This window comes from Strongylocentrotus purpuratus, unplaced genomic scaffold (assembly GCF_000002235.5).
Source record: "Strongylocentrotus purpuratus isolate Spur 01 unplaced genomic scaffold, Spur_5.0 spur5_scaffold_3, whole genome shotgun sequence".
NCBI classification, from domain to species: Eukaryota; Metazoa; Echinodermata; class Echinoidea; order Camarodonta; family Strongylocentrotidae; genus Strongylocentrotus; species Strongylocentrotus purpuratus.
Window position 1 is genome coordinate 33,616,629 of NW_022145609.1, and position 27,864 is coordinate 33,644,492.

Genomic DNA, 27,864 nt, shown 5'->3' on the forward strand with positions numbered 1-27,864 from the left:
GATCATGGCGTATGATTTTATATCCGTCTATTTCAATTTCTTCATCATTTATGGAATTGTTTAACCATGTTTCAGTGAAAGCAATAATAGACAGCCTTTTTCTTTTAAAAAGAATTCTAAGTTCCGATATCTTGTTTAGAATAGACCTCACATTAAGGTGTAAAAAATGAAGACCTTTAACTTTAAACTTTTCTTCAAATTCTTGATAAAGAGAAGTGTTTTCATCTCTGAGGTTTGGCTGAATTACTCTTGCTATCGCTTGCTTTTCAGGTGTAACGCGCGTTATCTTAAAATAGTTTTCTTTTAGTCTATCCTCGTTTTGGCTTTCTTTCTCTAAACAATCGTCGTTAAATAATGAGTCACAAAAAGATGGCAGACAACATGTTAAACAATTCCACTTCTCATCAGGGCATTCATAATATAACCTGCGGTACTCTGAAAAACTGATAGCTTGACAATTAGTGTGAAACCATTTTTTACAATAAGAACACAGAAGGCCGTGTTGATTACATTTGACTGGCTTATCACAGTTCCCACAAGGGAACTTATATTTTCGACCGTCAACTATAATTTTCGGATCATCACTAGATTTTGTAGCTGCCATTGGTGACCAAAACGAATTTTCCCTTTTGTGTGTAAGCAAGACAATCTGTGTATTTTATTTATTTATTTATTACAGTTTTATTTCAACAGGGCGGTCTCCTTTCAAGTCTATTTCTGGACCTGCTCTCCCAGAGAGACCTGCATTCACATAAAACATGTACAATACAAACATGAATTCAAAACATACATATGAAGGTAAGATATACATGGCATATACAATAATTCAACTCAAATTGATTTAGATGAGAGAAAGGAAAACTAAGAACTATTAAACATAGGTAATATAAAAACACACATTAACAATTATAAGGAAAAAAATACAACTATCATATTGAGAAAACTAAATGAAATGTAATTAATAAAGGTCGAATTAACGTGAAAAGATGTTTACAAGAGAAACTGAAAATGTTGAACATTCCGTTTAAAACTTTGCAGAGACTTACAGTTTTTAATATTACAGGGTAATTTATTATTTAATTTAGCCCCTGAAACCGCTAAGGTTTTCATTTTAAAACTTGGTTTACATTTCGGAATGAATAATAGACTGTTTATAGCATGACGAGTATTATAAAATACCGGTCTTTTACTTATACATGGATATAGATATGGTTGTGATTTTAAAAATCAAGATGCATTTCTGATATTTTATTTTTTCCTCTACTGACTGCCATTTCAATTTACTCATTAAAACATTTTGGGGTGTAAAATATTCGGCACGAAGAACTAATCGTACATATCTATTTTATAATATTTTAAATGCGGTAGAAAAAGAGGATAGTGTAATGTGTTCAGATTCTTACGGGAATATATTGGCGTATACGTCTAATGCAGGCAATCGTACCCGAAACTTTCTTAACAACTTCTCTTACATGTAGCGACCATGTTACACATTTATCTAGTGCTATACCTTGATATTTCATATTTCGACTGAGTCGAGTACATAAATGAATATATATATATATATTTTTTTTTTCTTTTTCTTTTAGAACCAAAAAGTATTGCTTTGGTTTATTTGCGTTTAAAAACAGTCCATTGTATTTCAGCCATGTCAAGATACTTGAAAAGTCTTTTTGGAGATTTCATTCACACACTTTATAATCCTTTCCATGAGGAAACACTGCCGTGTCATCCGCATATAAGGAAATCTTCGTCTTAGAATGGAGTTGCAGGTTACAAATATCATTCACATAGAGGCCAGAATTAATGGCCCCAGCATTGATCCTTGTGGAATTCACGATTTCACAGTTAGAAAATTACTCTTCGTAACTTGCAAGAATACACATTGTTGCCTATTAGATAGATATGACTTGAACCACTTAAGTTCAACTTCCCCAATACTATACAATAACATTTCCAAATAATCAATGGATGTGTACTTATGAATAGGTCCATGTATATATTTATAAAGTAGCTTGTTCAGCTACTCTTTAAGATATATACACTGCGCCTAATTCAAAGCATCATATTATAATCCCGGTTGTAGCTTAAAGAAGTTTTTCCTAATATATGTATTGCATCCTTTCATACATTTATTGAACACAAATGAATAACTGAAATGTACTAAACCCCGAGGTTGTCTAATGAAATTAGGTACGAGTCATGTAATTACATTGTGAGAGAGAGAGAGATTGCTGGGTAATTAATTGCAAAGGGTGAATGAAAAATAAGAAATTACATAAACAGTCAGGTTTTGGAATAATTACAATGGAAAGAAAGAAAATCAATCATGCTGAAAATTACATGTACTCCAAACAAAGATGGGACTACACACACCTGTTTCATGAAAGTTTTGGTCTAAAAGTTTAAGAGAGGCACGAATTTCTACTATGGTATTCTTCCAACAGAATTTTAAAAGGTGAGAAAGCAAATTATATCTCATTCAGCTTCATTGGCACCTAGAACGCCTGTTCATGATACATCATGTGGCTGAACTCTATGTTGTTTCATAAGGCAAACAAGGGCATATAATATGAAATAATAATAATATAATATGGTTATCCGACCTGTATCCGTCAGGCTCTGACGCTCATGGCGCTTTTTTTTTACAAGGCTCTGTTGACCATTCAAAGTCAGCTGCAGGCGAGTTCACGATTGAAATTTACCATTTAAAAGTAACAACAAAAATACAATTGAATGACCAGCATTCCGTAATACTTATAATACAACAAATTATTTTAAAAAATAGCTCTGCTCAAATTGATATTTCAATATCGATGTTGACGAAGGATTCGTTATACACTAGTAACTCATTCATTTCTTTGAGTATGGACAGCGGTAAATATGTACGATCGTGTGTCTGTGTAAACTAGTTTTAAAGGTAGATTTTAAAGACATAAACTACTTCTAGATAGGAAAAGTCTCGAGGAATCACCAGTGTGCTATAAAGTTATACGACTTTTTTTCCTTTTTTTTAAAACTTACTATTTTTACATTTAGACAAGAATTTTCATTGTTATTTATTTGATTTATTTTACATTTACAATCATTCATTTATATAATATGTCTTGAAAGAGTGCTGACTATGCTGACATCAAAGGAAAAAAAGATACATCAAAAGACCTGTATATTACAAAATAAAGAATAATTTAAGATATTTTCTCAGGCTAATAGGGCTACAGTGCTTTAATTGCCGACAATAATTAAAAATAAAGGACCAACAGGCCCATATAAAATATATTACAAACTCAAAGTAGAAGTGATACAGAAAACTGTCATTGGTTGGAGTAATTTTAACATGGATTTTAAGCTTCTACCAACCTTTAAATTCAGTGGGCACGCTTCCATCCACTTCTGTGGACTAAAAGTTGAAGTTTATTTAACTAATCTCATTAGGGATAACAGTGCTTTAATTGCCAACAGTAATTAAAAAGAAGACATATCAAGAAACTTGGGGCCTATTTTACAAACCAAAAGTATAGTTAAAGGAATTTCGTTAGAGATAAAGGAGCTTAGCAGAGATTTTTATTCATCCAATGAGATTATACTTTGCTTTCGTCAGATTGTTTGATGTAAGTGCCAAAGTCGAGGTCATTATATGAGAGATTGGAGACTGGCGCTGACAATGAAGAATCTGTGCCATTTGAAGCCCCGGTAAGACTCTCCTCGCCAATGCTATACTTCTTCTTACGTTTGTTGCCGAAGAACTTAGAGATGGTAGTCAGGCTATCAGAAGCTGATGAGACCCGTCTTCCACCACTCTGCGTACTTTCTCCATCGCACCAGGAGCAGGTCAAACCCCATTGCTGACGAATTAGAGGCTTCCGCACACAGTAGAGGATGAAGATGAAGAGACCTTGGAAGGAGTTGAACAGGATGAATAAGGCCTGGACAACCTGGACAAGAGACAATGGATCAAATTCCTGTTGACTTTGGAGCATTTACAGTTTGTGCCAATTCTTTTAAAAGGTCCTCGATTATCGTAATTAACGGAGGAAGCGATAACCAAAATTCAGAACAAAATGATGGGGCCGGAAGCATTGGATACAGGAAGGATGTGTATTTTATTCCCCCCCCCCCCACGTTTTAACGTTTATTGTATGAATATATTTGCAGTCTGTAAAGAGTCACGTTTATTTTTTAATGGGCTCAAGAACTTTCTCGGGGGTGGAGGGGGGGAATTATATTGTTCATATAAATTACAAAAAAAAAACAACTTTAGTGTGTGTTTCCTTGATAGAATAACACATTGAAGCAAATAAGCGATTGGGTCTATCTCTTGGCGCATTCTTGAAAGAAAAACAGACATTATTGGTAACCTTTCTTGGTCTAATAATTTCTTCCATGGCTGAATATACTCATACTCACACATATATATATGTAAACATCAAAACTAGTGAAATAAAAATCCTTTATACTGTAGTTTTCTACTTCACTATGACCAGTTTCATCTTATTTTGTCAGATAGTCAAAGATTGAAACCGGTCATAGTAAAGAAGTGAACTCCCAAGGATTTTTTTATTTCAACTGCCTTATTATGTATATATATACAGGCCTGGATATGTGTGTGTGTGTGTGTGTGTGTGTGTGCGCGCGCGTATGTGAGTCAATGAGAACGGGTTTACCAGAGTAAAGGCTTCGATAAGTAGAAGATATCCAGTAGTCCAAGTCAGCCCCATCAATACCAGGATTGCCACTGCATTCTTGACGCGTTCAATCATCTCTTCGCGCTTCCCATCCTTGTCCTTCTTTATTTTCCCGGCTATCTGAGCCGATTTCGATAGCTGTCGGATGACCATAATAAAGATGACCATGTTGGCGATCAGGACGACGGCTACAGGTATCAGAAGGCCACCGACTTGAGACCAGAGGCGAAGAAAGCAGCTACATTGACGAGACGTACAGTACAGTTGGTAAATGAACAACAATAATAACATATAGGTTGCACGCACGTCGAGCAATCTTATGATGTGGTTATTATTATGTGTTATATACATTTGTTATACATTCAAAGATTCGTTTGTGTGCGTTTACATTACTTGTATTAGGATTTAAATAAATTTAGGCAGCATATGATACAATGCAATATAGATCAACGGAAAATAAAGAATAATACAATGAAATAACAGATAGTGATTTGTGTAAGATGAATTTAAGACCTTTCATTTTTTGTAACACGATCGAAAAAACTTGAATCTTATCAAAATATGCCGACATGTAACTTTGATTCATAATCCGAGCATAATTCTTAAAAAGAAGGTTGAGTTCTCAAAAGAGTTCTCAAAAATAATTTGTAAGCGTTATCATTGTTATTATGCAAGAAAGGAAAAACATCGGATTAAAAATGTTCCCTGAAAAGCATGGCTCTTCAAATGCCTTAATTTTCTGAATATGGCATGTAACAGCATACCAATCGGGACGGATTTTTATGTCACATGTTCGTTTAGTCCCATTATATAACTTTACCAAGACTTGGCCAATTTGTTTTATTATTTCGATGATTCCAGAAACTTGCAGTAGACACTAATACTTTTGGGCTAGACGAACGACCTTTTCTGATCGATTCCACACTGTTCATTCACAATGCAATTGCATAATGACCACAACTCAACTTTATTTTAAGGGCGATTGTAAAAGAGAAATAAAATTGCCCCTGTGTTGATTTCTTAAAAGCTTTTGCGATCGTGCTCTGTGTAAAGATCATTACTTACACATCTTCCCTGGCATAGTTCGTGTTTGCAATACCACCAGTCAGGATAACGATGATTGCAGGGATACCTACAGTAGTAGAGAAAATACAACAAATCATGGGTAAGTTCATTGTTTAGTGTTTGAAATAATACAGAAGGGAGATCTACTTTATAGACATTAAGTTAGATGTGTAAAAAGAAATCAGCTTCTATCGAACCACGTAATAGCCGAAACATCTGTGGGAGATCCTTGAACATTCTTGTATTTGCTAGAATATTTGTCTTCCATGCTGCTTGTTTGTTTTTTTCTTGGGGGGGGGGGGGGGGAGGAGGGGGGGGGGGGGGTCTGGTTAAATATATTGATCTTTCTTTACACTTATCTACATCACATTCAAATGGTCATATGAACGTACCCCAGGCTGCAAGACCGGCCTTGACCATGAAGTTTGGTATGTATGTATTGAATATTTGTACGATGACCAGGTAGGTATTAAAGCCTTCCACTCCCATCCACGCAATGGAGGAAAGTACGAAGAATTGGATGAGACCGGCCAGAAACCCGCACGCTACTGAGTTCACCACCGTATCTCCTCGCGTAGTGTCCAAGACAAGCAGGGCGAGGAACGAGGTGTACAGCCCCAGCATGGTGGCGCACAGACAAATGAAAATCTTGTGTGTCTGGCGACTCCGCAGCTTTCTGTGGAGGAGAAAGTTGAAATAAGCAAGCGCATATGGAACCAAGAAATTGTGCAATTTCCGACATGAGCTAAATGAGTAACTACAATCTCAGCCAGAGAGTAGCCTACCGACTTTCGCAAAATATATTTATGTTTTAATTCGTATTAATAAACATGGCCTTCATGATGAAGGTCCTATGCCAATTATAAGTCAGAGAGGAACGGTCATGAAATTTATGTTTTAAAGCCCCTTTTTGGATCGAGGTGCAAATATGGACAAAATGAGACCGTTTCTAGCGTAAATTAAGAAAATAAATGTCCTCAGTATCTTAAAATATCGCACCTGTGACAACACGTGAGGGTAGGTTCTTATGTAGACTAATCACAAACAGTGCTGATCTTTGGAGTTAGACCAACACAAAATTAAACTTTTTTTTTGGGGGGGGGGGGGTTGGGTAGGTATGGGGGCCATTCCCCCATACCTATCCAACCCCCAAAACAAATTGTAGTTATCTAATCTAGAACAAACTAAAAACCAAAAAGGACAAACAATTTTCTCTAAGAAGATTTCAAGTGGGACTTACTTATTCCAGAGGTATGTCCCAAGTGCGATCAGTAGACATACAGTAGAGATTGCACACCCTATGTAGCTCAGGATATTGTAGGTATACTCGGTAGTAACATCGTGGATATCCTGAACGAAACGATGTAGCAGAAGAAGGAAATAGTCAAAGTGGTGGGGAAATTGATTTTAAAGAATTTGCAATAGCAATTGACAGGTATATTCGAACCTTTAAGTTGTAAAAAATCTCAGTTCTATGAGTAACGAATTCAACAATTTCAGATTATTTGCAAGCTTATTAGAAAGGACATATCGGTCCCGATTCGAAGTGATATCAACCACTAGTGCAAACCTCGAAAAGGAAGTTTGCAGTTGTTTTAATGTCCATAACCAATACAATCCTAATAAATCGGACTTCAGTGTGATCGCAGAGAGTGAATTTGGCTTTAAAGGCTACTTACAGGCAACATACTCTTGAATGCATTACCATTAAAATCGCAAAGTTGGTTAGGTGATCGCACGCACATGTGTACATCTCCATGGTCTCCAAGTCTTCTAGAACGTTCTCAGAGTTGTTGCTTTCAGGAGCTCTGGCTGAAACACCAGACAGCATTGATGGGACAGACCTCGAGGAAACAAGACGACATCCCTCTGAGGACCATTCTGAATCATCCTCGTCCCAGAAAACACACATCTGATTCACGTAATCAGACTGTCAAAAAAAAAGCACAGACTTTTAAGAGAAAGCTGATGTATTAATCTTACATGTACTGAGTTTTATTCTGAATTTTACATCATATCATGGGCAAGTCAATGGATAGTCTTCTAATGCTTTAAACACTACTTATGACCAGTGTTCGGTTTATTATTACGGATGGGTCTGTGGTTAAATTTAGGAATGTCATTTTAGGGCATACGCAAATTCCGGTCTCAAATTTTCATTCTTCGGTGCAGAATTAATGCTTCCAGCACAACTAAATGGACAAGTTTGACACTGAGTGGTAGTTTAATTTTTAATATACGGCTAAAACACACGTTTCTTTTTTTCTTCAAATAATCAACAGTTCCTCACCACCAAAGCAGTAAAAGTCAGGTTAATCGATTGGTCTAGGTCTGCAACGACCACCCCACCTACACTCAATAGAATGACAGGTGTGTTGGCGGTCCGATTGACACCTGGGTTCTCACTGCTGAAGTTAAGAAGCGACGGTGAGAAAAACAGAACAGGTGTGGAGAAGACACTCATGATGATGTTGATATTCGTGTTGTTAACGTTGCCCGTTAAAGCTCCTAAAGTGATGGCAGCGATTTCAGGAGGAAAGCTTACCTGTTTTCATATATTTCATATGGATAAAGTACAAATCTGTTTTTAATCCTATTCTCACTAAATCTATGTACATGTACTTTTAGCAAAGGTGATCATTTAAGATAAACAATAATGAGGAAATAATGGTTGGTTGGGGGCAGAAAATATATGCAGGTATTAAGGTATTATTAATCTCTTAAAAATTCCCGCCTTCCACGTTTACATTTAGGAAAAGCGTTTTACGCGTTTCACAAATTAAATAAGCCGGGCCTCCCCACTCAAAAGAGCAATAACGTTTCAAAAACTAATTGAAAGATTCATTTTCAAGATCATTTATCTTGAGGCCATCCACGAGAAACACAGAAAGTGGCCACTATCGAAACGTTTGACAGTTTTAAGCAGAATACAGTTGAAAGTCATCATAACCACCTTCGCGAACATACAAAGGACTAGTATAGAGGTTAATGATCACATTACCTCAGCTATAACACCGACACTCCTTCCTTCCGAAGGGGTATCCTCTCCTGCTCTGACGTTAATGTTGGAACCAGAAAGGTCTGTAGAACTATTTCCGGAGAGGGATAGGACCAACCCCTGATTGAGCTCTTCTGCAGGTACACTCCGAACCTTCAAAAAAAAAAAAAAAGAGTTTTACGACTTTTTTCTACACTTAGAATGTTTATATAATGTTAACGCAGTATGCACGCCTCATTTTCGAACTAAATACTTTTTCTAAATCATGTCGAGTTTAAATGTCTATAATTTTTTTTCTTCTCAGGAATCCTTGTTCCAATATTTACTTTTGAAACAAAGGTTCCATCTGTTCTAAAGGAAAAACAATAATTAATTTAGCAGTAGTGCTCTGCAGTATGCCGGTTCAAGAAAATTCCACGTTATGGTTCTGTTTAAGTTTACATTTAAATCAAATATGTTTATCTTCATGATAAATCCTTAAATGTTTTTTGGAAGCAGAATCCTGTGAATTGATGAAATCCAAAGATATTAATATAGGTAGGAAGAAGAGAATTTCTTGTAATATATCAATTTGGTGTTCGGTCACTCTTCCAAACAATCGTGTTACAGCTGCAATGAAGTAATGGTACAAAATCTTGTTACAGAAAGACATTTGCTTAACCCTTTACCTACAGTAAACGGGTGAATCCTGTAATGAGCCTTGCAGATGACAGGATTTGGTGATCAATGACTTAATACCTGAACTGCTATGTTTTCCTCTGATACATCGAACGGTTCTCCTTCTGCAACATCGACGTTGTTGAGCTGCGTCTCGTAGGCCATGAGAATGTTTGAGATCGCATTGGTGGTTTCTTCTGCCTGCTGGAGCTCGATCATGTCAACCGAGGCAATGTTGCTGACAATGCTCGTCACTACTGCAGTAAACTTGATAAACAAAAATTAAAATGTAAAAAACAAGAGTGACTCATGTAAGATAATACATTCAGCAACAAAAAAAAATATATAAAAGAAGTGGGCACTATTTACAGTTAATATTTCTAAATGAATATTCAAAATAAACTTATCTTTCATCTATTAACTAAGATATAAATCAATCCTCTTTAAGATGAAATGCAACTGAATCATACCAAACATGCATGAGTAAGCATATCCTTTAACAATAAATGAGTCTCTAAAAGAAAATTGCCAAAAATGGGGCAACTGACAGTTCAAATTTTGGAAAACATTCGTGGTATCATATGGCTCGTACACGATCTTGAGTGAAAACGAGAAGCATCGTGAAATGTTGATCTAATTTGATGTTTTATTTGTAGAGTTTTCATATATATATATATATATATATATATATCAAAACATATAAGATGTAATTGTTCACGTCCCTTCTACCTGAACTTTGGCGTATTTTATGGGGGTTTGATGCGCCTATTTTGATGCATAATGACAATACCATTTTTAAAGTTGAATAAGATCATTAATGACAAAGTTTTAGAGCGAAAATTTGTATAACAATTTCTATGTATATGTTATTATTTCTTGTGTTTTTAAATGTCACTTTCTTTATATAGATATATGTATACTACATAGGAACATACATATATATATTATATGAATATAAGAAAATATGTTTCCAGGTTAGTCCACGTCATTCGAGGACGGGCACGCATACAAAATGGCAAAAAGGAAAACAAATTGAAGGCAAGATAACATCTTCCAAATCCTCTTGCCACGATCATTTTTCTAAAGGGGTTTGATCCCTTCCTACATGTAGAACCTTCAGAAATGTCATTAATAGCTCCAGAATCAATTCCAATGGCATCATATATTACTATTGAGACTTCTATGATCCTAATTCAAGAAACTTTTGGCTTTGCGGTTAACCATGGCATCTGTGAATAAAATAAGAATATACGCCAGGGAAATCGACAAATCTGATTACTTTGAAGAAACTACCGATCAAAGGGTAAGGCAGTCCTTACCTCTCTTCCACTGTTGTTTAGAGCTGCTACTACTGTGGCAATGTTTGAAACTAGAGTGACATCCGAGGCGGTGATTTCTCCAGTGTTTTTTGTAATGATTGCAACTTGATCTGTAATGTCCTCAACCGTTTCCTGCGTGATCTCAACCTGTAAATATGTATAATGAACACAATCGCAAAGGCTTTCGAAAAATCAGCCGAATTTGAATGCATTCTCTGTCAACTATTGAAATGTGACAGTGACGTATTAGGTAATCCGAACATGATAGCTATGGATGTTGCGCCCTAGAGTTTGTTTCTAGAAAGTCATTACAATCATATTGCTACAGGATGCACTTGAAACTATTTGTGGTATTGAATTATAAAGGAATCGTGAAAGACACATCACAAAAAAAATGTAAAGCTTACTCAATGTTAATATTTTCGGATGGGCTATGACTGAAATTAGTTTCAAAGATACCTACAATAACGAGGTTGAAAATTTATCATTTGAAATTAAAGGTCTACAAAAACCTTCTACAAAAAATGTACAGATATTGAGCCAACTTTCTTTTAATTAATATAATAAAAAGAAGAACTGTCCACATCAAAACAAATATTGTGGAAAAAGATACTGATATGAATTACCCGAGAAATTTCATAGGAATCGAAAGTACAATATTTTCTCACAGAGCGACCAGTTTTAAGAGTAGTAAATGGCATAAAATGTAGGTCTTACATTATCAATTTCTTTTAACAGCTCTGTTACATTCCTGAAATCGCCACAGTTATTTTCAGGTACCCATACGGCTCTGCTAATCCTGTCCCCAACACACAGGGCTGTAGCAACAGGCTGGTGAGCTACCATCGAGGGACGAAAACGAAAATAGTAAAAATAATAAAATTGTACAGCATACCAAATAACTAATTACATACTGCATGAAGCTAAGATAGAACAAGAACATGATGAGGAGTTTGAAGACACAAACTCTTGTGACCATAATAACAATACTGCAAAGAAAGTTAATGACATTTTCACATAAAAAACAGAGTCTTTTCAAACACTCTTATAACTAAGAAAAGAAATGCTATCAAACCTATTTATTATAAAGCAGGTGATTAAATATAATTATTACGTTTTACCTGATTGCTATACGTAATGTTTTGTTTGTTTGGAACAAGGTATTCAAGGTTGACACAAAATATGCAGTATATATTTGACAAGTGTACTTCAGAAAATATCAGTATTCTTGTCTTTCTAGGTGTGAGATGTGAACTATTTTATGCTTCAATTTTTTTTTTTAAATGCTATCAAACCTATTTATCATAAAGCAGGTGATTAAATATTATTATTACGTTTTACCTGATTGCTATACGTAATGTTTGGTTTGTTTGGAACAAGGTATTCTTGTTTTAAAATTGTGCTATATGAAGTGCATTTACAGTTATTAACACCATCATCATCACCCATTCTTTTCATCATTACCATTAGTTGTATTGAAGGGACAATCTCGTCCTGTTGAATTATACCGGGAATTCAACTCTCCCTCCGCAAAGAGAGCCTCACCGAATCTTGACACCCAAGTAAAATTGGGACAAATTGCTGCAGTGGAAACAAAGGATACATGTAAAAGGTGGGAGAGTGGAATGACTTTTAAAGAGTGAAGTTCCGTACTCTTAAAATCAGTGATAATCATTCGATTTGTAAGACCTATTACACCTTGGTTATCAGATTATTGTAAAATAATGGCCACATTACAGCTGCTACATATCTTTGATGTCTTTTAAATGGACATCAGACATCCGCTGTGTCTACACCTTAGCAAAGGCAGACCACTGATGACGACTGTCTTGGTCATTGGGTGAATCGTCGGAGTTCACGTCGCTATACGCGCTACTTAAAAAAGAACAAGACTATAACGTTGAAATCTAGGTCAAGGTCACTGTGTATATTGTGTATTTTCTAAAGATATTTGAAGAAGGCAACAAACGGGGAGCTTTAGAATCTTTGACAAAGGGCCTAACAGTACATTGAATATTTGCGACCGGTCATAGTATAGCATTTTTGCTGTTAAAAAAATGATTCTCCTCCGGCAATTGCTATGCGGAATATTTTATATAATAATCAAGTTCCTTACTTTGTCTCTGGACCTAGCACTACACCTAATCCCACTCCTAACCTTAACCTAAAGACTCAAATTTCAACCCTAACCGCAACCCTATACTTTGACGAAATAAATCAAAAAGTAAAATACTTGTTTATTAACAAAATCTATTATGACTAGAGTAGTACAATAACGGCGGATTAACAAATGCTTTTGAAACTCACAGGTGCTGATGACCCTGACGGTAGATGCATCAAGTATTCCGTCTGGCAGGGACGACAAGGCGAGGAAGGAGTCTTTGACACTTTGTTTAATCTGGAAAGAAGACGTCTCGTTGTCTTCGACGTACATATTCAGGTTAGCAATGATGCTTCCCTCGCGAAGGTTGGAGGGTACCACGTACAGAGAATGTTCCTCAAAAGTGCCTAACTTCACTATGCCCGTTTGAACCTAGGATGTATCATAAGAAAGTTAAGTAAAGGATAAGTTTCAAAATTCAGGAAAGGAGGAACTAAAATTTGCATTAACCTATTTATTTAATTGTATATGTATTCAAGATCTATCTCGAAGCCTAGGCTGCAATCTACAAACTCTCGACACACAAAAACAAAACGCCTATTAAACAACACATAACATACTACACAAACATATCACACTGAACAAACGACTGATACTCGATTTAGCATGGCAAATGTGAGTCGCAACTAACATGATTATGTACTCCAATTGACCAACCTTCCGGCTGGAGGAAAAGAAAAAAGAAAAGGCAATGGTACAAGTCATTGAGAAGAATAGAAGTAAAAGTAAGTCAGGAAAAGAACAGAATGAAGAAAAGGAAAAGGCGGATGAGGAAAAGGGAAATACTGAATGTAGACGGTTTTAATCAGGGGATTAATAAGTAAAACCTTAACATTAGAAATTGGAGGAATGGTGCGCTATAAAACTGTCCAAATATAATGATTCCTACGATTTGCTGACAATTGGATTCTCCAATTCATTCTTATACAAGGAGGGTATCTTAATGACAAAGTAAACGTTCCTAGTTAGTTATATGCTTCTTTTGCAACAGTGTGATATGGATGTACACAAATATATAGGCCGGTACAAAGGCATCGTGAAGGAATCAATCCTAGTTTAAGATAATATTCATTCCTCGTTTTGTCATACGGTCCATTCCTTCTGATCATTGGCAGAATAAAAAAAGCATTAAATATATTTGAGGAGGTATACCAGCATAACATTTGAGTCATGCTTTACAACATAGAACACCACTGTCTGCTTTCCAATTGTGTAGTGGAATCATGATTTAATATTTTTGTCAATACTGATAATTGAACCGATTCTAATTTAGAATATATCAATTTCTTAAATTAATAATTCTTACGTAATTTGTGACCATTTCCGCAGCATCCTGGTAATATTGAGATGTTATGTCTGACAAATCCCCGGACGAATTGACGTTGATATTAAACCTGCCATTCTCGATTATAATGTTAGATAACTCTGCAGAAAGAAAACAATATAATAGAAATTTCGAAAATTTTCCGGTGGGTAACTCATGACTGGTGTAACGTGCATGCTGTAATAATTAAAGTACAAAACAAGAGCCGTGGTATTATGGCGAATAATCAATTAATGTGCATCATGGAAAAGAAAAAAAATTGTTGTCGAATCTTGATGAATGATTCCAAACAAAATTACGCTGTAAGATGTATTTAAATGACAGTCCAAATAATCTCTACAACATTGTTATCCAAAAGCTCTATAATACAAAGATTAGTGAAATAGAGTTATAATCATATTATGTATTCGCCAAACCTAAGGAACAAGAAAATAAATCTACCTGTGATGTAAACGGTAGCCTGATCAGTAAAAACCACGGTACTAGCACCATTCTGATTCCTGCCTTCACCTTGACAGCGGTAGTATCCGATATGTGCAGGGGTCATTGATGCGATGGTGTATACACGCTGGTGTTCAGTTCCAGGGATCGTTACGTTATCCTTCTGCCATTCAAACCGAATCGCATTCTCAAAGCTACACATCATCTCGACAGGTTCAAGAGCGTTTATCGTAAGACTTGTCGGTGAAGATAGTACTTGAATCGGCTCTAGCTCTGTAACAATCTCACAAACGGTTCCTGTATGACCCGGTGCACAGGTGCAAGTGTACATGTTCAATAAGTCATTGCAGGTAGCGCGGTTTAAACATGGACTACTGGCACATACCTCGATTTCTGAAAGTAAATTTGGAGGAAGAATTCTGGAATTATTAACAACCAAACATTTGACAATTATCATGCGTACTCCCATTTTATTTCATCTCTCTCACTACCATCACTCGTTCCCCTCTTATACTTACTTCTGCTCTCTCCGTCTAATGTGAAATTAAACTAAAAAAGCTAAACTTAATTATATGAGAATAAAAAAAAGTCCCCCAAACATACAAAATGAGGCCGATATTACGTGAGGTTACAACTTTGTCATCAGACAGCGACTTTCTATTGAATAAAGAAGGATTCATTAAACATAATTATGCAAATTCTGAAAATAATTAAACTTGAGTACAGTGTAATTTGTTACTGTTAGCTACAACACTAACACCATGTATTAGTGCAAATGGAACATCCATGAATTAAGACAATCCTGTAGCATTGTTTGTGGGCTTTTGTCAACATTTCCTGGAACACTGTCTTGTGTCTCTAGCTTCAGCAATACCGAAAACCTACAGTCTGACATTCGTCTGTTTGTTGACGATTGTATTTTAAACAAGGTCGTTAAAATCTTATGTGATTGTGAGAATGTACAGAAAGACATTCATCAACTTGAAAAATGGGGAACGAGTGGCAGATGAAATTTAATGTTTAGAAATATTTTGGCATGAACATGACCAACAAGAGGAAGAAGTTAAGATCCACCTATACTCTTAATGCACAAAACCTAGATCCAGTTGAACATCACCAGTACCTTGGTGTCTTCCTAACCCACAAATACAAGTGGCATTTCCAGTATGCTCACATCACCAAGAGGGCTAACATGGTTCTTGGAATGCTAATAAGGCGTAATCTTAGAGGTTGTTCGGGAACGGTCAAGAGCACTGCTTATCTTGCACTAGTAAGACCTCATTTAGAATATGCAGCTAATGTATACGATCCTCATGAGGCAAAGTACACCGAGCAGCTGGAAATGGTCTAACGTCGTGCTACCAGATTCGTAAAGAATGATTTTAGCAAACGTGCTAGTGTCACTGACATGGTGAAGGATCTGGATGTGGACTCCCTGGAACATGGGCTAGCCTGTGGGCTAGAATTTGCAAGACTTTTTCTCATGAAGCAGATCCAGAGCGGCCTCTCTGCGATTTCGAATACCCTAACACCTCCTGCTGTTACTAGCTCTCATCTTTTGTCAACCAGCAATATCCAGCAATTGAACAAGACTTATTGCAGGACATACTTCTTCAAGTTTTCATATTTCCCTCGTGCACGCAAGGACTAAAAACAATTACCTGATAGCATTATCAACACAGTATCAATTGATTCCTTTTGATCCCCTACACTAAAATTCATGAATGATTGTTCTAGTCCATGACCACGTGCCTCGTTTCAGTGTCTCTACATGGAATAACAAATCTGTCGACACGTACTGAAGAAAAAGTAGAAGTGCCGTATTCATTGTAAAAAAGCGCTTCATCGGCACGAACCAATTTCTCACGTATAATTTATATTTTGAGATCTACGTTATATCTCTTATATGAAAACTAGTCTCAAGGTTTCGAAAAATGCTTAAATTGTTTACATTAACATTTGTTTTGTCGATAACTTCGATTACCTCATATTTTTGAGAAAAATTTAATGTGAAAATGTTGGTATCTAACAGAAAAATATATTTCAACCGACTTATTTATCACTCATAGGGCGAAATCTATGTTGTACTTTGTGGAATATTCACGGATAGTCACAGATAACTTAAATAAAATTGTCCCATTGCTCCTTAAGAATATGTATATTTGTGATATAAATTCTGTTGAATTTCAAAGGTAAATTACCTATCTCACAATTGGTGCCTGTGTAGCCCGGTAAACAGTCGCAAATGTACATGTTAATTAAGTCATCGCATGAAGCTCCGTTGAGACATGGACGACTAACACATTCGTCGGTTTCTGAAAGTAAATTTGGAGAAAGAATTCTGGAATTATTAACAGTATATTCCCATTTTATATCGTCTTTTTAATTATTTTTTAAAATATTTTTACTGCTACCGGCACTCTCTCCCCTCTCATACTTTCACTCTCTCCATGTAATATGATATTGAACTAAAAGAGCTAAACTGAATTATATGAAAAATATTTTTCCTTCAAAAGATACAAATGGTGTCGAGATCAGGTCAAGGTACAATTATGTCACCAAACGACGAAAATTCAGGAGACTTAAGAAAGACCTAGAGACATGCACAGTATCAGATTGATTAAAGTTTAGCTTTTGAGGCAATTTTTAACAATCACCATTTCAATCACCATTTCTTCATCACAAAAAGAAATATAATGCAGTGGCGGATCCAGATGGGGCCCTCCCCCCTTTGGCGGCCTTAGAAAAATGAGAGAACGATAGACCGAAAAGGAGAAAAACAAATCAAACTGAGAAAAAATAAAGAGAAGAAGGGAGGAAAAGGAGAGACAGATAGAAAAACAGAAAAAGTGATAAAGATGTCTCCTCGAATATAGTAGGGGCTGTACGAGTTTAAAGGAAAAAATACAATTTATATCAATCGTGACGGTAATTTTCTTTATTGCTAAGAGTTTTCGAGGGCAGATGACAATTATTGTGCATGTTCTGCATTATCTTCCCTCTTATATTTACTCCCGCTCTCTCCATCTTCAAATATGACACGTATCGTCACATTTTCATCTACACTTATTAATAATAATACATTTGGTTAATTAAAAAGTAAAGTCATGTTTTTTAGCCAATATTAAATCACAGTGCATCTATTATTTTAAATCGTAAGCTACTAGTATATACCAGTTAGAATTTTAATACTATGTTCAAATAAATCTTCGTGAATATGTTTATTTGTGATGAAAATTCATTTAAATTTCTAAGGTAAATTACCTATCGCACAAGTGGGTCCTACGTAGCCCGGTACACAAGTACACGTGAACATGTCGATTTCTTCCTCACAGCTTCCACCATTCATGCAGGGGTTGCTTTCACATTCATTGATATCTAAAACCAAATATTTAAAAGAAAAACGTAAATTTCTGCACAATCAAGCAAACTGATTCCTGTATGTATAAAAGCTGTTTTGAAAATAACAGGAGAACTTGCATACATGGAAACAGTACAAAACCTTTGGAATACTAAGGAGTGTAAATGGTGCACAATTGTGTTTGAGCTTAAAGTCTAGTGACAAAGGGTTATATTTTTTGTTTATTAAAGTACATTGAATCATTCACGTAATGAACTTTATAATTTAATACATTATTATTTTTCTTCTTATCATTATAATTATTATCAATATCATTATCATTAATTTCATTACTACAAATAATAATCTGAATTATAACAATACTTATAATAGTAACATTCAAATACTGCTAAATATTGATGTTTCTAAAGACTGTACTATTATTACGGCATCGGCTGAGCAGCCCTGATAAGGCACTCTGGCATTCGACAAATTTACATTAATTTATATCACCTAGGTAAAGAGTGGCAAATATAAATCAATATCTTGTGGTGAGACTAGAACCGCGAACCATGTGACCGACAGTCTGAAGACATTACCACGACACCTCTACATAAACCATATATAATCAATATATTATACTCAGTGAAACATGTGTTTTCATTAGTTTTATTATTTGACAGTGAACGATTTAGTTTTTAAATGTCACACTGTACTTTAAATGTATAAAACTGCAGAAGATAGATAAAACACAATTTGATATGAATCTATTCTTACCCTCAAATACATGGAAGCCTCCTGGTTGCGAAAAGCCACCTGGTAGAATATAATTCTTTGGCCATGCATGCTGAGAACCTTCATTTACCCCTATACCATCAAACTTCCAATCGGACCACATCAGAGTTCCATGGTGGAAGATAATATCAAATGGATGGAGCGTACCATGGGAATTATCTAGAAGGAGTTTACGGTCACTGCCATAGAGGTTTGAGGATTCGATCTTGTCCACTTTAGCGTCGCACCAATAGAGCCGTGAACCTGGACAGAAAGTCAAGTTAAAGATGAGATTCGGGCCCTGTTACACAATATTTAGTGATTGATTTTAAGATTGATCAATCGTACAGTCCATTGTTTTGAAATCATGGGCATAATTCAATAATAGCAATCGATTGCTAAGTTAATATGTTGTTACTTGGCCAAGGTCCTGCCACTGCATTGGAAGTAGCTGGAAAGAAGGACCATAAAAAAGTTGGTAATGGAGAATATGAGAATTGAAAGTTAGTGCGAGGCTCGGAATAATCGGAAAGAAAAGATGTTGACCCAATCCTGTTGAAAATCATATGCAGTGCACACAGAAATGTGTATATCGGACTAAATATGAATGTGGTATGAAAGGTTGGTCCAAACTTATAAGCTATTTTAGTAATTTCTCAGTATGTGAATACGCTGATAAATAACACCTTTTAAGATGAACATGTCTGAAAAGCTAAGTAATTACTGTAAAATGGAAGTATGTAAAAGTTTTCAAAGCTCACAGACTGTCTGGTAATTGTAAATATTCTTGGAGCTTTATAATTAAGAAACTGTATAACTCGACAGTTGTTATTTATGATATTCAGGAAATGGACGACAGCGCCCTCTGGCATGTTCTTATTATAAGTTCTATGCCTTGGCGTCTCAAACTCCGGACTGCAGGTAATATCATTCCGAACCGCCCGGGAGGCTCTGCTTTAACAAACAATAATACATTCTTAAAGTGAGGACCGGAAATGTAGGAACATGTAAAGAGACATAAATGAAGAATACCACAAACCTAAATATGTAAAGTTTTGAATTTGCCCATTGTTTCAGACCTTTTAAATTTCGTGGAAATCACATCTGGACCGTCAAGAGAATCCTTCCTTATGCTGACGACAGAGTTTCATTTCCAGTTCATCTTCAATATTTGTACAATTTCTTTTTCCTTGTTCTTGTACCCAAATCTTACATGTACAAGTTAACTTGAAACGAGCTTGAAAACCAGCATGGTTTTCCAATTAGAATATGCCTAATTTAGGTTTTGTGTGTATATATAGCGGGGCTGGGTCCAGGGTAGATAGTACATGAGGGAAGGAAACAATTATTTAAAATTTCTTTTACCACCTGGAAACCACAAATTTGTAGGAGAGTCACTAAATCAGAAAATCTAGCAAATTTAAGTGATTGGATCCTGCTTCCATTGCTTATGGTGTTTGTTTTAGACTAGTTCCATCATAGGTTTGGTCCCATTGGGTGAAATAATGTGGACTTCATTTCAAACTCACCTTCTCTATCATATGTGATACCGTTTGGCCAGCCCAGACCTGTGCTGATAACAACCTGTCGATTATTGCCCGTGAGGTCGCACAATTCTATTTTTGGAGAATCTCCCCATTCCGTCCAATAAATCATTCTGAAATCAGATAAGACTCATTTATTATCAAGTAGTTAAATAATCAAATTGAATTTATTTATGTACAGACATTATTTTAAATTAAAAAGGCTGGGATTTTAACGTGTCCCCGTAATTCAGTATTGTTCTAAGAAGAGTTGCAAATTAACGTTCGCTTGAAAGGAATTTTGAGTTATGAAACGACCAACGTGACTCTGGCTCGCCGAATCAGACAATAAGGGCTAAGAAAGGTACATCGTTAAGTTAGGTTTTTTTTATTTTTTTTATTTTTTACTAAGCTCCTTAATGAATGTATTTCGCTCGTTTATATGTTAAATTAAAACATGGCCTACACTTTATGATTTGGTTGTTCTTATATCAAGATTTGTCAAAAGCTAAGGCTGCACAGGTTATGACAATGCGATTTATTGTTGTTCTGCTTGGAGCCAGAAGGGTGTTAATTCACATACTATGAAAAGAGTTAACGCCCTTCTGGCTCTGAACAGATACTGTGCTCATATTAATTTCTATCTCAAGGGATATTGAAGGCTCCTTCCTACAAAGTAAAGTAATATTACCCTGGTTTTAGCCGAGCTGCCCTAAGGCACTAAAAGCATTGAAGGACTAACTTCCATCCAAGCACATATTTACTACACCCGGACATAAGTGCCGCGGCGGGAGTCGAACACGAACCATGGAATCCACAGTACGACACCCTACCCACTAAACCACAACACCTCTACTGTTCATACAGTCAATCGCAAAACGTGAAGCAATATCAAAATAAAACCTGTTGGTTGATACGATGATTATCGCTCTCGGTTTATCGAGGTCTGAAAGAATGTTGTGTCTGCCTGTGCCATTGTGGTGCACTGCTTCTATCGTGTTGTGAAGTGCATCAGTCCAATATATGGTCTTGGTTTGAACATCAAAGTACATCCCATCGGGTGCTGAATGGGTAACAATTGAGGCACGATAATGACCATTTATTAACAAGAAGAGGTGCTTTAAATGCGTAATTTAAAAAAAAAACTTTTTGTCGAGTTTGATTGGATTTTAGAGTGGTAACGAATATTCTGTGTTTATCGAAGAAAATGCCATTCTTTTCCCGTGATGTATTAGGAGAGAGAGAGAGAGAAAGAGATAGGGGTTGAATCAAGAATTGCGATCGCAAATATTTTGTTCACACAAAAATGACCATGCAGTTTTCGTTTTATATTTGAGAGGCATGGTTAGTGACTGACGTAACTTAACTTAAATTCCACGAATTGGTTTCGCCCCCCCCCCCCCCAAAAAAAAAAACAAAACAAAACAAAACATATTAATCGTGAAAAATGTCCAGGCCAAGTACGCAAGATCTAAGGAACAAAGAAGAAATTGCAAATCGAAAATGAGTGACAAAACATGTTGAACAACTTACTTCCGAGCCCATCTATAACTGTTTTCTGGTTAGTCCCATTAATGCGTGCCGAGTTTATTGAACGGTTAGAACTATCCGTCCAGTAGACGATGCCATCCACTGGGTCATAATCAACGGCCACGGGAGTTTGTAGACCAGTCAGGGGTAGTTTGGTGAAGGTGAGGTTAGTCGTTGTTGCCATGAATATTGCACCTTCGTCTAAGTCGGTTACGAAGACGATGGAATCTGTCATGATTATGATGAACAGTTATACAAATGCAAATGAAAGTCATAATAATGATAATAAGAATAATGATACTGATTTATGGGATCCTCTTTACCGAGGGTAGCTGCAATAGTATGTATACTGCTCTTCCTACGAGCCCTGTAATTATCATTACTCCGGCAATTGCCAGATACCCATTTACAACTAGGTGGAGAGTGACAAATTTTGATTTAATATCTTGCCAAAGGATGTTCGTTAGTGCCAGGATGAGATTCGAACCCTCAATCCTTGGATTGAGAGTCAAGTAAATGAAGATACATCGTAAAGCATTGACACGTTGAACATTTAACATAGCTTCTAAGTTCCCTCTATAAATCCTGTTCACAAATCCAAGCACATTTAAGGTTGATATCATTAGTATTCTGACCAGGTTCATCAGAATAGCAGCTCGCTTCATCCAGGTCGTCGTCACAGTCTACCAGTCCATCACATCTCCATGATATTGGTATGCAGACCGTATCATTGCATGTGAACTCATCTTCAAGACAATTTTTTCCTGCCTGCCTTTCGTAAACTTGGCCTGCAGGTGGGGTAATAACATAAACAAAAATTGAGATTATGATAATAATAATAATAGTAATGATAATAATAATAATAATAATAGTAATGAAAATAACCAAACTAATAATTATGATAATACTAACAAAAATAGAAATAGTAAAGACAGATAAGTTGGAAGCACATATACAAATAACGAGATGTCTTTTATTTAAGAAAAAGGAATTCACACTTTGTGTATTTCAGATATATAATTACAGCCAAACAGATGGAGGTGCTTTATGAAAACTTTCGTTTGCCCTCCTAAACAGAATATTTCGAACTTACTGACCTATTCCTGGGTGTAAGACTGATAAACAGAAAAAAGCGAAACTGAATGCCGACCCTTTTGTTAAAGTATGTCATGTTGAGTCTCGAAATAGGCTTATATATCAAGACTTTCACATCTCGTCACAACTAGAATATATAGCATTTAATACAGTCGTTTCATAGGTAAATGGTGTTTATATAACTGTCATGAACATTTATCCAACATTCGTGTCGATGGGTATTCATAGTTTTGTTTGAATGACCTTAATCTGCCCATACGCAAATAGTGTCTTCGAACTGGCTCATAGTAAATTGGATTGATCTTTTACAACTCTCCGCGTTCAACAGGAACTTCCCGATACGCACAGTAGGAACATAAATACTTAAACATCTTATGTGTTAGGTATTCATGGGACGACCAAAGTGCTATGTCATGTCACAATTACATGTATTCATTAAAGCAAATAATCACTTGTATCTTTTCGTTGGGCCTAGGAAACCTCTTCATTTTTAAAATGCCTTCAAATCTGTTCAACTAATTTAATTACCAAAGGTTGATGCTTCTTTTCCTAGTATAGTTTAACAGAACTCCAATTTGCTTATTGTATTATTTGTGAAAACCAACACTTTCACCACACAAAATTTGACACTCTCATATTCAAATTTCAAACGTGTGTTTTTGCTCTCTCTGTATTTTAAATACGTCATATGCTTGGTTGGGATTTAAACCCTCAACCCTTGGATTGAGAGTTAAGTTAATGAACCACTATACCTCGACTGCTCCACATGATGATGTTACGTAATTGGTACTCACCGTAGTAAACATGGATTCCTGTTGCTTTTTGAAACTGGTTCAAGCTTGTAATGCCGGTCGAAGGACCCCCTCTCTTCGCCACGAACCCGATGCCTCGGTAGGGGCTGTCGTCCGTCCAGAGGGGAGACCCTCCATACCATTCTACATCTACGGGCTTGGTATTCTGGTAGTAAAGAAGAATATGATGGTCTTCACCTAGCGGGCCACATGACTCCACTGTTCCTTTTATGTCATCCAAAATGAAAAGACGGGATCCTAGAGCCAACAAAAGAGGTAATGAACAATTATTTCTCTATCATATGAAGGAGAATGGGAGAAGTAAAGGAGAGAGCAAGAAGACAGACAAAGAGGGAAACGGAAATACTGGCACAGAGAGGGAAAGATCTCTTGTCTTGGCGAGTATTAAACTGACACATGATGGATCCTGGTCCGTCCCCAGCTAGCCTAAGATAATCAGATATTTCATCGATAAACTTCTGTACAGACTAGACTACACAATCACCTACAATACCTACACACACGCTTGCGCCTGCACGACGCACACAAATCCACCCACACACATGCTTTATACTGTACGTTTTTTAAATTTTTATCCAACACTATAACAGAAAGTGTACCACAATGATTATTAATCTATCCTGTCCATGGTGATAAATAGGGAATGTTTTAGTGAGTTAAGGAGAATTTGAATTTTGGACACGCTTCAATCGCTACATTTCAAATCATGCTCACCTTGCCGATCAAATGCCATACTTAATGGAGACAATAAGGATGCTTTCTCAATCGTCTCTGACGTGCTGTAGAGTTCCTTTCTCCATATTGCAGGAATGGTTCCATTCTGCAATGCATACAGATCTCTGGAAGACATAAGTCAAATGAACCTCAAATGAAATAACATCGATGAAAAACAGTTAAACTATTATCACTTTTAGTAGTCAGGACATACAGTGCGTATAAAAAATGTACCAAACTTTGGTAGCTCCTAATTAAAAGGTCATAAACTATATGACGTTGAAATCTATTTCACGATGAACAGTAATTTGTTTTCAGCCCAATGATACCCTATTCATACTATTTCTGCCACGGGTGACTGAGCAGGGTCTTTAATAAGTTTGGTTAAAATCGCCTTGTTCCAAGTTTGGGCTGATGGAACGAATGTAGGTCAGGCCATTATGCATGTGCTTCTTTGGTCTTAAATCCTTTTAAAAGTTAAATTATGCCTCATGCTTCAGTGCTTCATTGTTTAACATGATGCATTGTATCTAGGCTTTCACATAACCTTGTTTCTTCCATCGGATAACAGGCTATTAACTTCTTGTCTCTTGGTATTTCTCTGCTCACTTGTCCGCTGTGCTATTTCACACGCGTAAAGAGCATCATGAGTTTATCTCGAATAGCGAATGAAAAATCGGTTACTACACCCAATTGCAATAAAGAACAGATGTGATGATAAATGTCAAAGATATTGACACTAGACTATCATTAAAAAAGATAACTTCCCAAAAAAAAACGTTAACAATTTTGTGTTACCAGAGGTGAAAAGGTTACGTTAAACATGCAAATAAAGTTAAGATATTAATCATCATCACCAAGAAAATTTCATAAATTTTGCTCGTAATAAGCATGTCCTTGAGTTTGGGTTGATAATAACACGTTTTCTTTTCAGCTGACTTGTAATGCATTTAAATGAGTGAGCATTTATTTTTAGAATAAGATGACACACACATAATGACTTTTGACCCACATTCATGGCTTCAGTCAAAACTTTGTAGGATTTTGACAATTCTTTTCTGTGGCAGCACAGTTATGAATATGGTATCATTAGACACAGTACTAATTAATACCATGTATTTTAATTCAAGGTCACATAGGTTGTAACTTTTGAATAAGAAGCTTACAAAGTTGGGTACACGTTTTTTAACACTGTATACTAAACTAAAATCTGTACTTTATAAAGCAAAGTCGCCACTCAAAAAAAGAAGTATACGAGATCAATTAATATATTTCAAACCCTGTAAAACTATGACCTTTTTGAGATAATGCAAATTATTAAAATATTCCCTATATGCATATGCAACTTGATAACATGTACATTGTGTACACTAATGTCATTGGATGTTAGCGGATTCTATAAAAATGTGTACTGAATTTGATCATCGAATTTAGTGTCTGGGTTGAACACTGAGCTAAAATCACATAAAGAATTAAGATCTACAACGTGTCGTTTTGGATGTTGATGACTAAATATACACGATTTAAAAAGCCTATTAGAATAAATACGTGTTCGGATGTAGGCAAACAGACGTCAGATGACCTGTGGTACTAAAGCCGCTACTTCCAATGAACGCTGAGTTGTAGCCTTCTTCAAATGTTATACCGGTCTGAGATTCGATGTACGCCAGGAATTTAGACTGGGTATTATTGTTAGATCTAGAAGGATATTTTTTAAAATGAAAAGAAATTACAATTGACGTAACATTGAGAAAGTGCGCGAAAAGGCTACAGACGGATACACTTTTGGGGCATGTCATTAGAAAAATGCAGTAATGAATGAATAAATAATCCGAGGGGCCAGGAAGGGAGGTCGTGGTAGCTTCGTCAGTATGAAAACGTACAGTTTTAAAGAATGTAAAATAACATATATATATATATGCAGGATTGATTTTCATGGTAGATATACTGTCACCAGATAATTATTCGTTGTCTTTAATCAATATAAGCAATAATCAAACAATATTTTAGCAACATCTTCCTGAAAGGAAAATCACGGAATTCTTTTTATTCGTCAAAACCACGTCAAAATCCTTACCCGAAATGGTCCTCCCTTGTTCAATGTGACCAGAACCGTTCCGGAATGCACGATTAAGAGTGCCGTTTTCTGCGTCAATCCAAAAGATGAGGTCCTCCTCCGGGCTATAGGCCACAGCTACGGGACGGTGTACATTCGGGATTGGTAGCGGGCGGAAATCAAAGGAATCAGCACTGCTTTCGAAGATAGCTCCAGCTTCCTCATCACAGACAAATATCAGAGGTGCATATTTCGATCCTGTTTAGTATAGAGAGTGGGAGAGACCTTTAATAATAAACGAAAACAATATTTCCAACCACCTATCAAAGCCATTTCAATTTCGATTCATAATTTCCAACGTACGGCCCATAACCAAGAAATATACGGAAGTTGAAACCGAGACTTTTGCATGGCTCTAAGAAACTTCTACGTGTAATGTCCAATATTTTGTTCTTCTTTTAGGAACACCTAAAACAGGTATTAAGCACTGAAACACTCTGGATTCCGGGGAATCCCACAGCTTCTTACCAGAGTGAGAAAGAGATTTTGCACAGGGCCTTTGAGAATTTTGAATACATGTTTCTTAGACATTTCTAGCCCCCCCCCCCCCCACAAAAACAGAAATAAAGAGAGAAGAGAGAAATAAACTTTACATTTTGTGCCTTCATCATGCTCAATGCTTTGACTAACACTTTACGTTAATACCATTTTAAAGATTGTACAGGACATTAACTACTTCACATCACTTTGGTTTGCTTGTACGTGTAGTTAATTTTTAAATGACTTTGGAAATGAGGATATTAAGGAGCTTAGGGTAAAATAATGGCTTGTTGGTTGTAAGCTCCAGAGGGAATCACATTTTTTTTAAAACTAACACAGTTGTGGGAATGAAGAATGAACAAGTTATAAAAGGGATAGTAAGCTATTGACCTACTTGAATCACATTTAGATCCGCTGAATCCCTCGGGACAGATGCATATGGAGCCTCTTTCAGACGGAGCACATGTCCCTCCGTTCACGCATCTGTTAATACATGCATCTGCGACAAAAGACAGAAACTGGTAAGACAAATATATTTTATACGGAGATCCGACATATAATTTTTGCACCGGTGACCCTTGTCAAAATTACAGAGTTAGGTTTAGTGTAACAATTAGGTTTTAGGTTAAGGTTAGGATTCAGTCCAAAGTTGAAGTTAGGAGTTTGGTTAAATAATGTAGAAATGTACAGAGCACGAAATATCGCCTATGTCATAATACCCTGTTTTCTCCACATTAAAAAAAAACACCTTACTTTGAATATCATCCTGGTATAGCACACAACATCGTTATGACATCTTCTGTTAAAGCTTATCAACACTAGTGTGACTA

The 27,864-nt window shown here is 36.1% G+C and overlaps 1 protein-coding gene across 2 annotated transcripts in view; it reads right to left on the reverse strand.

Moving 5' to 3' along the window:
• Window positions 1-652: 652 nt before the first annotated feature.
• The window catches only part of LOC581978 (adhesion G-protein coupled receptor G4), a 38,485-nt gene continuing 11,273 nt past the window's right edge, over window positions 653-27,864 (reverse strand). The window contains exons 6-32 of one of the 2 annotated variants that reach the window (XM_030996368.1): window positions 27,429-27,533; window positions 26,516-26,752; window positions 25,987-26,136; window positions 24,439-24,563; window positions 23,707-23,961; window positions 22,453-22,605; window positions 21,821-22,045; window positions 21,191-21,350; window positions 20,294-20,421; window positions 18,768-19,028; window positions 17,915-18,028; window positions 16,852-16,965; window positions 14,651-15,043; window positions 14,192-14,310; window positions 13,032-13,257; window positions 12,189-12,305; window positions 11,442-11,563; window positions 10,725-10,871; window positions 9,487-9,672; window positions 8,752-8,901; window positions 8,041-8,295; window positions 7,456-7,680; window positions 6,991-7,100; window positions 6,143-6,426; window positions 5,751-5,817; window positions 4,665-4,923; window positions 653-3,935 (exon numbers count right to left, since the gene is read on the reverse strand). In XM_030996368.1, coding sequence (XP_030852228.1) covers window positions 3,582-3,935; window positions 4,665-4,923; window positions 5,751-5,817; window positions 6,143-6,426; window positions 6,991-7,100; window positions 7,456-7,680; window positions 8,041-8,295; window positions 8,752-8,901; window positions 9,487-9,672; window positions 10,725-10,871; window positions 11,442-11,563; window positions 12,189-12,305; window positions 13,032-13,257; window positions 14,192-14,310; window positions 14,651-15,043; window positions 16,852-16,965; window positions 17,915-18,028; window positions 18,768-19,028; window positions 20,294-20,421; window positions 21,191-21,350; window positions 21,821-22,045; window positions 22,453-22,605; window positions 23,707-23,961; window positions 24,439-24,457 — 4,443 coding nt within the window. In that variant the 5' untranslated portion in view covers window positions 24,458-24,563; window positions 25,987-26,136; window positions 26,516-26,752; window positions 27,429-27,533 and the 3' untranslated portion in view covers window positions 653-3,581. Of the gene's footprint in view, window positions 3,936-4,664; window positions 4,924-5,750; window positions 5,818-6,142; window positions 6,427-6,990; window positions 7,101-7,455; window positions 7,681-8,040; window positions 8,296-8,751; window positions 8,902-9,486; window positions 9,673-10,724; window positions 10,872-11,441; window positions 11,564-12,188; window positions 12,306-13,031; window positions 13,258-14,191; window positions 14,311-14,650; window positions 15,044-16,851; window positions 16,966-17,914; window positions 18,029-18,767; window positions 19,029-20,293; window positions 20,422-21,190; window positions 21,351-21,820; window positions 22,046-22,452; window positions 22,606-23,706; window positions 23,962-24,438; window positions 24,723-25,986; window positions 26,137-26,515; window positions 26,753-27,428; window positions 27,534-27,864 lie in introns of those variants that run through there. The other variant, XM_030996367.1, reaches the window with a different exon arrangement.